The sequence below is a fragment of the Populus alba genome, chromosome 7 (genome assembly GCF_005239225.2).
Source record: "Populus alba chromosome 7, ASM523922v2, whole genome shotgun sequence".
NCBI lineage: Eukaryota > Viridiplantae > Streptophyta > Magnoliopsida > Malpighiales > Salicaceae > Populus > Populus alba.
The window spans coordinates 12,725,583-12,737,915 of NC_133290.1; the positions used below are offsets into that span (position 1 = coordinate 12,725,583).

A 12,333-nucleotide genomic window follows, 5' to 3' on the forward strand; every position below is an offset into this window, starting at 1 on the left:
AATTTAATATTAAATGATGAAGTTAAAAAAAAACTATAAAAACAAAAACTAAAAACTAAAAATATTGTTTCAATTGTGAGGAGGGGAATAGTGATTTTCCCTCCTCGGTTAGTTCTTGTTAATGTCAATTGTCATTTATAAAGTGTAAAGTAGTCACCAATTTATAAAATCGAAGAAAAAAAGAACTAGAAGGGGCGGGTTTTGGGAAAAGAGGGGTAAAGGAAAGACTAGTTTCCTTGCCATTTTTGCTTTCTAAAGTTCATGGTTAAGAGGTAAGGAACATTAAACAAAGCTTAATTTTGAGTTTTAGCATGATTTTATTGTGTTAGGAGATGTTTTGTATTATTGAAAAGTTAGATTAGAGAAATTGATTGTGTTTATGACTTTTTCAATACTTGAAACATGATTATTATAGCATTTTAATATTGAATAAAGCATCATATTACGAGTACATGATTTTTGGATGATGAAATAAATAAATAAAAAGAAATCAAGGAGAATCTAAAATTTGATTAGTCATTCCTAGATATTAATACTTCCCGCAAACTTTATTAGTCATTCCTAGAATTAAAAAACTAATACTATTAATAGAATTTATTAATATCAATATAACCTAAGATTTAATTAGTCGTTTCTAGAATTAGAAGATTAATAATATCAATATGATCTATTAATATCAAAACTAGTTGTTCTTGAAATTAAAAAACTATTAATATCAGTAGAATTTGTTAATATTAGCTCACAGCTTCTCCTTCTATGAGAACTGAAGTGGTGAGGGCAATCTTCCAGACCCCGGCTAGATTCTATCCTTTTCACACCCTGCCCGGGTTCGGCTTCTCAGCTTTCTCATTGGCTTATTCACCCCTCACGTCTCGATGTTCTCACAAAGAGAGAATCGACTAGAATTGAAAGACTAATAATATCTACATTACCTAAAATTTAGTTAATCATTACCAGAATCGACTAGAATTAAAAGAATAATGATATCAATATGATTTATTGATATCAACACTTTTCAAAACTTGATTAATTATTCTTAAAATTGAAAGACTAATAATATTAATATCACCATTAGCTGAGATTTGATTATTTGTTCCTGAAATTGAAAACTAACGATATTGATATTGGCGTTACCCAGACAAGAAGTTTTATTAACCCTTTTTAAGTACTTTGATACTGTTGCAGCAGCAACAAATAAAGAGAAACTTTCCTCTCCTTTTTTTTTTTTTAATTCGGTTAGGTAACAGGAACTCGATAAAACAATGTTTGTAGGTAACTCAATACAGGATCTAGCTTTTGTTTCAACTGTTTATTGCAGTAAACTTGGCATTTTCATCAGGATAGAATGATATTTATATACCTACCCAATCATCACGTTAGTGCTTCGGTGTACCCAGCATTTTTAGTTAATAGACAAGACAACAGTTACACCTCTTTCTGATGGAACAATTAGGCTTAGCCTTCTATTTTCCTTCAATCTCTGGCCAACAAATATCTTCAAATGTTGGTAGAACCCCCAGTGGGTCAACTTCAAAATCTCAAGAGTGTTCTTCATTTGGACACAACAAAATTTCACATTTTAGAGCGCTTCAAGTAAGCAACAACAGCAACGCCTGCTAAAACGACACCAGCTACAAAGATACCAGAGCGGAAAGACACCAATCCAATTCTCTGGGTGGCAGTTGTAGTTGTATCCAATGGTGATGTTGTTTCATTGCTTGGATCATGATAGTCAAGATGCAACCTTAAAACCTGAGATTGAGAGAGGTTTAGTACACACAAAATTACAAGTTAAGAATATATCATGCAAGCATATCATACAATTTCAAATAGAAAAATAACGGTAACGTTAGTGCCATCACCTACAAAAGGCCAAAGAAAACAGAATCATTTTAAAAACCATAATAGCGGATAACAAAGACACATCTTCAATATTTTTCCAATAAATAGGATTTTCAAAATCATCGAAGCATATCATGATAAGTGTTAATGAATCCTTTCCCAAACAATACAGACTCAGCATGCCATACAGATGTCATTTCCCAAACAATATAGCCTCATCAAAGTCCGAACTCCAACCATACAGACTCAGCATACCAAACAATATGCTCACACATGAATCCTTTCCCAGATGTCATTTAAAACCTAATCCATGGTCCTATACCTTTTAAAATCTTCATATTGTAACTTTGTGGCGGCATACCAAACACGGGCTGTCTATTACAATTACACCACTCATCACAATATGTTGACAAAATGACAAAGGGACTCCTATGTTATAAACAAAATGCATTGAAATGTCATCAAACATAAGGATTCCCATGACATCCCTCATATTTATAGAAGAGGAGCTCTTGTACTTGGCAATAAACAGTTGAAACAAAAATTTATTTTCCTAGTGTCGAACATGTATGCATACAAGATATCCATAGTTGTTATATGTACACATTAAACACACTGACTTTTTTTTACTAAAAAAGCTCAACATTTTTTTTCTTTTCAATCTACAATTATGGAGGTTAACAGAAGAAGAGGGAAAGAGGGAAGAGCAAGACATAAGATATTGTGGATGGAAATAGTACAAACGGATTTAAAATCTCTCAATATTGAGGTAAATTTGATTTATGATCAAGAAGAATGGCGTAGAAGGATCCATATAGGCAACCCAACTAGTTTGGGATTGAGGATTTTGTTGTTGTTGTTTGTTTGTTGTTGTAATCTACAACATAATGGGTGTTTGGCACTGCAGTGGCAGTGGAAAAAACACCTGGACATAGAGCTGTGCTACTTCGAAAAAAATTCTCAAATGTATTATTCAACTAAAATCCATACACAGATCCACATAAAATAAAATCAAAGCATTACCTTCAGTCCCACTGATCTAGCATGGCTGACAGCACCAATGAGGTCACCATCAGTTGCAAGCAAAACTTTATCACCATCATCATCTTCATACTGTAAAAAAGAAATTGAAATATGCTAAATAAGTCAAGAAGTTATTAATAGAGAACACAAATTGCATGTGTATAATTATAAGCCCATCTTACCAAAAGTTGGGGTCGATCTTGCTCGTTTTCAGCGCCAATCCTTTGCAATACAGTGGAAAGAAGCTCATCTAAATTCTCAGTGCCTGAAAAAAAGTAAAGGCAATATAAAACTTTACTTTTGGGTTTGACTGGATAACTTTTACAAGATATATTCATCAAAAAAATGAACCAGTTGTTTTAACCCTTCTATAATAAAATAATAAAAAAAAGGTAGAAAGTTGCTTCCTTTTTTTATTATTTTGCTTTAAGCTTCTGTCCACAATTTCTTAGTATATATCAAAGAATCATTCCACACTGTGCCTATAGTTTGTGTACAATGGTATAATACAAATTTTATTTTGTTCAGAAACAAGGCATTCTCAGAAACAGTCATCAATCACCACTTACAGCAATTGAGTCGATGTATGCGGCCCTTTAGATCCTCAAATTTGAAGGCAAATGAATTTCCAAGACCAAGTGATGGGTACCTTCCAAGTTCTGCCCCGTCTGATGCCATTAGTGCAGACATTTCACTGAAATCAACACCCTATAGGTTTAGTTACAGAACCAACTAAGTACCAAGGTAAAGTCAAAGTATGACAGCATTAGGAAGACCTTTGGGTGTCATAATCATCTGGTGGTTCCAAAGCAAGAGCAGAATCCCAGAACTTTTGCATCATTGTGCTGGCTGCATCATTAACAGCTCCAGAGCTACTTTCAACCTTGTAAAATTTCAAATTGGCCAGTTAAGTGTTTGACAGAATGAAAATATAATATAACATAAGAAAAATGGCAGTAAGACTAATCTGTGCTTCAGTAGCATCTCTAAATAAGCAAATTTATCTTATTTATAAAATTCATTTAGCAGTTATAGCATGAGAATGGCTTTATCCAGTAAACAATTTCATTTTGAGCAATACAAGCAGCATGTGTTGGCATTGGTTCGACCCAGGTCATGTTAGGGATTACAGTGGTGCAGTACCCAACACCATCAAAGACACTTGCAGATGTTCAACCATCCAGTGCCAAGTGAAATGAACCAAAAAATAGGGACTGATGAAGGTTCAAGTGTAGAAATGCAAGAGATTCTTGCTAGAATGTCCATAAGATTAAAAATGCATACGAAGGAGAAGAATCGGTAAGTAGCTGTATTAATGTTAACGCACTTCACAATGTCAGGCTGTAACCATGAGCTTAATAAGCAAACAATCAAGATGCTCAACAAAGAGCCAAGCTATACAACAAAACAGTGGCATGGTCACTAAGACATGGTTGTCAACTACATTCCACAGCCTAGTGCTCAAGAGTTGGTAAACATGTCTTAAAATCTCAAAAATGCTCCATCCCCACTGAAAATACATACGATTACTACAAGCTGTATAAGAAATGAAGGTTACCATGGAAATTGCTGCGTGAGTTATCTGCAGAACATCTACGCATGCAGCAGCAGACCCATCTGCACAAAAGATGTTAATTAGATAACTTGTAAAAAAAACAAAAAAAGAAAGAAAGAAAGAAACAGTTACGAGAATTGAAGTGAGTTACACTCACCTTTATCCAAGACAGGAAGATGTAAGAACTTCCCATCATGCATTACATGTAATGCATCGAGGACTGTTGTTTCCAATGTCACACATTCAGGGTTTGGTGTCATTACCTGAAGCATTAATAAAAATATCAGTGAGATAATGCAAGGCATCAACACTCTCAAATCAATGCAAGCTCTTATTACCACATCAAAGAAACACCAAATGATTTATTATGAAAATATAAAATATAGGATAGTGCATTCAATATGAAATGTAGGATTGGGCATTCAATATAAGGCAAATGTTGAGCCAAAAATGAAAATGAAACCCCCCCCCCCAGCCCGCAAAGAAAGGGAAAAAGGGAAGGAATCTAGCTAAAAAGCTGAAGAAAAGAGAATGGACACGGTATCTGTGTCACCTGATTAAGAGAGATAGGGAAAACATGCAGAAGAAAAAAAAATATATCAATGAGTAATCTAAGCAAGCAACATTATAGATATCTTCAAATATAGCAATATAATATCAATTGTTAACAGCGCAGAAGAAGTCAGTCATTAATGCAACCTTATTAAAGCAAAAGAAGCAACAGAAAACCATTACCTGTCCACATACTAAAACCTAAATGATGACAACAAAAAGCAATTATGAACAACCAGCTACTTCTCATAGACAAAACTATACAGGTGAGCCAATAATTTGATCTCCGATCAGTATCAAGGGGATCTCCTCGCTTCATGCATCATAAATCATGCATAAGAAATCAGTATCAGGGATTCCTCAGAAATAACACTAACCCTTGCAATCCTTGCTTTCATACCAGGGACAAGATGAAACATAAGGCAAAGCTTAACTAGCTACCATCTTTATAAAATGTTAAAAGGGTCAGAACATTCTACACTGCTGAGTAGGCTGAGAAATAGTAAATGAATCATCACCCACGCATTGTTCTTTTACTCATCCATGACAATGGTGGCAACTAGCAGGATTACAGCTTAAATGATGTAGCAAACTTAACCTTCTAGCGCAACTTAAGAGTTAAAACCATACAGCAAAGTGCCAGATAAGAAATAAAAATATATATGGCTCTTGCAACAAACCTTTTCCACAAGAGTCAACTCAGGAGAAAGATTCTGTGCCACAACTCGCATGAGAATATCCTTTGAACTGCAGCAGAGAAGCATAGAAACTGAGAACAAACATGATAGACATAAAAGGAAAGAAAGAAAGAAAGAACAGAACAGAAAAGAAAAGAAAAGAGAAGAGGAGAAGGAAAAAGAAATGCTGGATCTCATTTTAAAGACATCAAGTGCAACAAAATATTCCAAGAAAGAGTTGTAATATGAAAAAGTCGGGCAAGAAAGACAAGTACGTGAGTATCCCCTGAATTTTGTTCCCAGTCACAACAATAGCTGAATTAACCCGCAACTCCCGCATTTTTTTCGCTGCAACATAGACAGGATCTGATGGTGAAGCAACTGCAACCCTGGAAGTATGTAAAGCTACAAGAATCGGTAACACAAGCATAACTCTACAATATCTTTAAACAAAAGCTGTACTCAGAACAAGAAAAGTTTTAAGATAAAAAAGGTTACTTTGTTTGTTCACCAATAATTGTTGACAAGGAGGGCTTGAACATTCTCTCCCTCAGAGTTTCTATGAATGCATGTGGAGCTGAAATGGAAGATGACATAAAGTGGAAACAGTAAGAAAATATAAATTTAAAAAATAAATAAATAATTTGAAATCTTTAAGAAAGAAACTACATGGTACAGGCATTTCCGGCAGAAGAAAGATGGCTTATCTATAACAAATATCTATTTTTTGTGCATTCATTCATTACTATTATTTTTAACATGTGTGTTTGCTTCCTTGGGAAGAAAATTTAAACTTTTACTAATTAAAGAACAATTTTAAATGCACAGTGATAAGTGGAGGTCAAATTGATTTTTTTTCTTGCTTCCATGAAGCTTAATTTGATGTGCATTACATTGAGCACATCACGAGAACAGTGAAAGCAATAAGAATTTTATACAAGCATGCATCAAAAGCAAACAAGCAGTTCCATATCTTGTTGCTAATGGTAATGATAAGAACAACAGCAAAAGTAGCAACCACTGACCAGTAGAATTGTTTCCCCATTGACGTTCCACGCCTTCAACAGCAGCAGCGATGGCACTCCCCTGCTCAGCAGCCTTCTCCATTCTAGATATAGCATCATAGAGGCACTTTGTAATATCCAGCAACGCAATAACTTCACCATTCTCCACTACAGGGAGGTGCCTGAACTTGCCTGTTGACCAAAACACAACTAAGATGCTGCTAAATAAATGTATTTAATTGGTCAAAGTGATGGGCGTGCATGACAAATGGTTGTGGCATCAGTGCTGAAAGTTCACAAACAAGTACGCCAATTTTTATGTGGATTATCATAACAAGTACATGTCATGCTCATTTTGACCAGCAATTAACCTACACTCCTGAACTCCTAAGTTACAAAACCACTTCCAGTTCAGCAAAAATCTATAATGCAAACATAAGATTCTAAATGACAGGTTCAGCTAATAAATAGAGGAATCTCAATAGCAATACAAAACCTTGTAAATTATCCCATAAAAGGAATCCCAAGGACTAAATTCTTAGAATTCACATTTTAGCTTTGGTCCTCTCTCCAATCCTTCTCCACCTATGCAAGTCAGCCGCTTCCCCCTCTGGTAAAACTATAATTACGAAAAAACTATCTTCCTCATTTAACAAGACCTAACACCAATGTAACAAGATTCATACACATCAATTTCAGGTACATACATTTTCCTAAATTGTTTCACGCACAACCTAATAGAAACAAAAACAAATGACATATGATAACAGTACACTCTTTACCAACATCAAAGTTTTAAATTTCAGTAGCCATTTTAAAGCCCTATATTCACCCTCCCAAAACCCCACCTCAGCAATTTATGGCCTTTTAATGAAGTTCAACAGTCAAATCATTCAAACAAGGAACGACACCAAGAACTAAAACGAGAAGCTAACCCTGCACCATCTTCTGAAGCGCTTCAATGGCTAAAGAATCCGAGTTAACAAAAATAGGATTCCTTGTCATAATCTTTGATACTATTGTTTGCTCTGGCCTCAACCCCTCCGCTATTACTCTCGCCGAAATGTCCTATCCACAACAACAAAATTGAAACAGCAAACAAATCAAAACACTATCCCACGCAAATAACGTAGAAAAAACAACAGAACACAACAATATAAGCAGAAACGAACCTTGTCAGTAACAATCCCAGAAAGCAAAGCATTAGCATCAGTCAATAAAGCAGCATTGACACGACGTGCTGCCATTCTTCTACAAGCATCAGACACTGTGGTTCCCTCTGGAATCGTTAGTGCTTTCGATAGCCTCAATTTCTTCACTGTCCTTTCCCCTCCCACAGGCCTCCACAAAAACAAATAATTATTCCAATTAACAATTAAATTACCATTTCCACACATAAATGATCAAAGAAAAAAAATTAACGAAATAAAATAGTAAAACACATTAATTTAATTATAAGGCATACGATGGAGCGTCGGGAGAGTAGGGCTTGGAGGTGTTTCCACCATGGGAGGAGGTGCCGCCGTTCTCGGACGGCGTCGGCGCCATTGAGGACGATGACCTTATGGCTGTGGTTGAGCCTCGTTTATGGGTGAGACTGGTCCTCTTTGGAGGAGGAGGACCCATTTGACTGCTCATCTTCCAATTACGGTTTTGACTAAATTGATTAATTGGTGACAGGAAAATTCAAAAACAAAATCCAAGAGGGAGAGGGGGAGAGTTTAGGGTTTTGGCCCTCTCTCCCTCTTCGTCTGGAATTTGATTTGGGTGAGCTTGAAGACACAACGACAGAACAGAAGAGGAGAAGAAGAGTTGAAAAAATATTTTTCCCACCTCAGGTGACTCTTTAGGAGATAAGTTTTACTTTACCCCCTATATTTTTATAGTAACGTCAATTCCAATCCTGTGTTTCTTTTTTTGTCAATTTTCTCATGACTGTGAAATTTTGAGTCAATATCGTCCATAAAAAAAAAAAAAAAATAATAATATAAATATCTATTAATTTTTTGAATTACTCAAAAAAAATATTTCTCAGGTTTTTGTAAACATACAAAAGTCAAATTTACGTCTTTTTATTTATAAAATTGATGAAAAATAGCTGTAGTCATCAATCTACTGACATGACTCGGTTAAAATTTTCTCAATTAAGGATAGAATTGGAAAGAAATAAAACATATGGGAGACGTTGAGTTCGTTCTACAAATATAGGGGTCAAATAAAATGTTATCTGAGATTTCGATAGAGTGGTGCTGTGAAACGAATGGTAGCCCATTACTCGTACATGGGGCGTGATGTACACGCCACGTATTACCCCACTCAACATTTGTTCGCATGCAAGATTTTTCCTATTTTTTAAAAAAACTTTTTTCATAAATAAATGATGTTATTTTTATGTTTAAATTAATATATTTTTTTAGTTTATTTTGATTATTTTGATGTACTGATATTAAAAATAATTTTTAAAAAATAAAAAATATTATTTTAATATATTTTTGAGTAAAAATAATTATATTCATACTTTCAAACGAGCTACTTGACATCTGTAATTTATAATTGTGTTGTGAGAAAATATTTAATTAAAATTTTAAAAAAATAATTTAATTATATATATATATATATATATATATATAAAAGTTGTTTTAATATATTTTTATTGAAATAATTTTTAAAATAAAAAATATTATTTTAATATATTTAAAAAAAATCACTTAAAAACAACTTATCACATGCTTGAAACACCCCTTAAAACTTATGAGATGTATAGCCCATTCTCGATTAAAGTCCATACAGGGAAATGAGAAACCTGAAAGCCAATTAAAACTCATAACTAAACGATCCAGCCTACGTTTATGGGCTTTCCAAAACCCATTAATTCTGTCTCTTTTTTCAATTATTTTAGAAGAAAAAAAGAATTTTTCTTTGCTATTGAAGTTAAGGTTTTTTCTTTTTAACAATATTTTTTTACGAGTATGTTATTCGATTATCTGTTCACTTGTAGTATGATGCCACTATTAATTCATTTTCAATTCTGTGTTACATGAAATAAGTCTTAATTTCTCAAGCGATGTGGAATCCCAATAAAGTCATTTTATTTAGAATATATTAAGTAACTAGACTGTATTATATAAGCCCGTTTGGCATTGCTGCCAAACCGGCGTTTTGTAAAAATTCAAAATTTTTTTTTTTTTTTACTAAAATTAAGTGACGGTTGTACTTTCTTGATCGTTTTGATGTGCTGATGTCAAAAATGATTTTTAAAAAATAAAAAAACATCATTTGCATGCTTTTCGGCACGAAAAGCTATTTGAAAAGCAACCGCTACCACACTGCCAAACACGCACTATGTCATAAACCGTGTTAAATTTTTTAAAATATAAAAACAAAAAATTCAAGCTATGCCAGCATTTTTAAACCAGCAAAAAAAACTAAAACTAGAGTTATTAACTTGATTAAGTTTAATAAGCTCGGTTATAATAATATTATTAAAAATATTGACAGCAAATAAAGAACGAGAGAAAAATTGACAGCGGGTAATTATGAAAAATAAGTTTCTATTGTCATACTCGAGAAGGAAAAAAAATTATAAAAATTAGGTTTAATTTAATAATATAATAGCTATGCATTAGTTCAAGAGTTACATCCATTTAATGGCTCAAAGTCCAATTCGAATGGACATGCACACCGAGCCTTGGATTACAATACATTAGGGCAGCAACTCTTGATCGGACATTTATAAAATCAGTTATTTTGATATCTTAATCATTAGAATCCAGCGATTTTTTTTTCAAATCAAGAATTAAAAAATAATAAAAATAAATTTATATATTAAAACTAAATTAAAAACATATTGAGATACCACATATAAATAATTTTTAAAGTATAAAGACTAAATTAAACTTTTTATGTGAACTTTGAAACTATCATTCATTTATGATTTTTTTTTCTTTAATTTTATGTCTTATAATTTTATTCTTAGTCAATAAATTTATTTCAATTACTCTTAAATTTGACTAAAAAAAAACAATTGCATAAAATATCCAAGAATCAAATAAAAAAAACTTATATAGTAGATCTACAATAAAATATAAAAAAATGAACAGGACATTATGTTACAGGGAAACGGAAACGTAATAATTCTTCCATTGTCCCGCTTTGTATGGAATGATGACACATCAATTAATAAATTTATAATTTTATTTTATAGTCTATTTAAAATTATAATTGTGCTATTTTTTAAAATATATTTTATATTGAATTTTATTAAAATAATAATTTTTTTATATTTTAAAATCAATGCATTAAAACTATCAAAAACATTAAAAAAAATTAATTAAAAACCCTTTTCATTTTTGTATCAGGATCTAGAAGAAGAAGAACAGATAGATCGAACTTCGGTGATGCAGGCACGTCAGCACCAGCGACAAAAAGGACACAAATTCAATAATTTGCCTCGCGTCCTCCTCCTTGGCGGCTGGTTTGCTGCCCTTGCAAGGTGCGCCATCGCATAAAAATTGCTCCAAATAATAATAAATAAATAAATAAAAAACCACAGCCCTAAATCACTCACGTCATTTCCGGGAGAAGACAAGAAACTTTAACACGATCTAATCTAATTTCATGTCTTTCTTCCCGATGCTGAGAATATGCTCTCCTAAATAATGAAGTTTTATTTAATCCCTTGAAAGCATTATTGTATAAAGAAAACCGGTTGCTTTCGGTGGTTATATACAAGTTTGAATTAAAAATCTGCAATTAAAACAAAACAAATAATTACTAATTAAATTATGACCGAATGTTCATTGAATCGGCCAAGCTCTACTAATTTTAATTCAAGTTTAACTTGGAGCATCTTACCAGAAGTACAATATTGATTTAGATTCATCCCATTTCTTTTTCTTTCTTTTTTTTATTATAACTCAAATTTATTGGAAAAAGGAAATAAAATCCAGGCTTTTCTTCTCGAAAATTCCAAGTTATGTTCAACACGCATGGTTTTTTCTTTAAATAATATCATCACATCTCACATCTGTGTACCGGCAAAGTTTTGTTGATTTCTCTTTGAGCTTTCTTTTGCTTAACGCATTCATCAATTTGCTATTTACATTAATGTAAAATAATTTACATTCTCAAAGTGAAAATATATGATTTTAAAAATAAAACACTATCATGTTCTTTTTATCAACTATATAATTTCTTATATTTTTTTTACGTTACAATATATTATTTTTATTATTATGAGTGGATCCAAGACGGGTCAACATGATCCATGAAGACCCAAAAAAATATGAGCGATGCCTTATGACCTGTTTTAGGCATGTTAAAAAAGCATGTCCAAAGCCTAATTTTCATCCTCCATAATGGTCTAATGTCCATTTTAAAATCCTAAACTGATGAAATTTTTTATTTTAGGGATTAATGTTAATTTTTTTTTTTTCTAAATCAATGAAATCACTAATTTGTAGGGATTACCATCAAAATTTTCACAAATCAATGAAATCTCATAGTTTTAGTTATTAATATAAAAACATTTCTAAACTGATAAAATTACATATTTTTAGAGATGAACGTCAAATTTATCAATAGGCCTCCTATTCACAGGGATCGGAGTCATTTTTTAAAAGTTTTAAAATAAATCATTGATAATGTTAGAAACAAATTTAGACAATTAATAGCATGTGTA

General features: G+C 32.6%; 1 protein-coding gene across 1 annotated transcript; it reads right to left on the reverse strand.

The window, feature by feature from the left end:
* Positions 1-1,281: 1,281 nt before the first annotated feature.
* On the reverse strand, positions 1,282-8,468 carry LOC118043452 (CBS domain-containing protein CBSCBSPB3). The gene is made up of 14 exons (XM_035051429.2): positions 8,119-8,468; positions 7,826-7,994; positions 7,589-7,721; positions 6,675-6,845; positions 6,148-6,226; positions 5,925-6,038; positions 5,653-5,719; positions 4,578-4,683; positions 4,424-4,482; positions 3,642-3,748; positions 3,435-3,559; positions 3,048-3,130; positions 2,866-2,955; positions 1,282-1,752 (listed from the first exon to the last, which is right to left on the reverse strand). The coding sequence occupies exons 1-14, from the start codon at positions 8,289-8,291 to the stop codon at positions 1,573-1,575; spliced, it is 1,656 nt and encodes a 551-aa protein (XP_034907320.1). The 5' UTR covers positions 8,292-8,468; the 3' UTR covers positions 1,282-1,572.
* Positions 8,469-12,333: the final 3,865 nt, after the last annotated feature.

Excerpts from the sequence above, each read along its gene's own strand:
- LOC118043452 (XM_035051429.2), bottom strand. The coding sequence starts at position 8,291 with ATGAGCAGTCAAATGGGTCCTCCTCCTCCAAAGAGGACCAGTCTCACC. Across the intron at positions 4,684-5,652 it reads AGTTGACTCTTGTGGAAAAG|GTAATGACACCAAACCCTGA; the intron begins GTTTGTTGCAAG and ends TTAATGCTTCAG. Across the intron at positions 3,749-4,423 it reads CTCACGCAGCAATTTCCATG|GTTGAAAGTAGCTCTGGAGC; the intron begins GTAACCTTCATT and ends AAATTTTACAAG.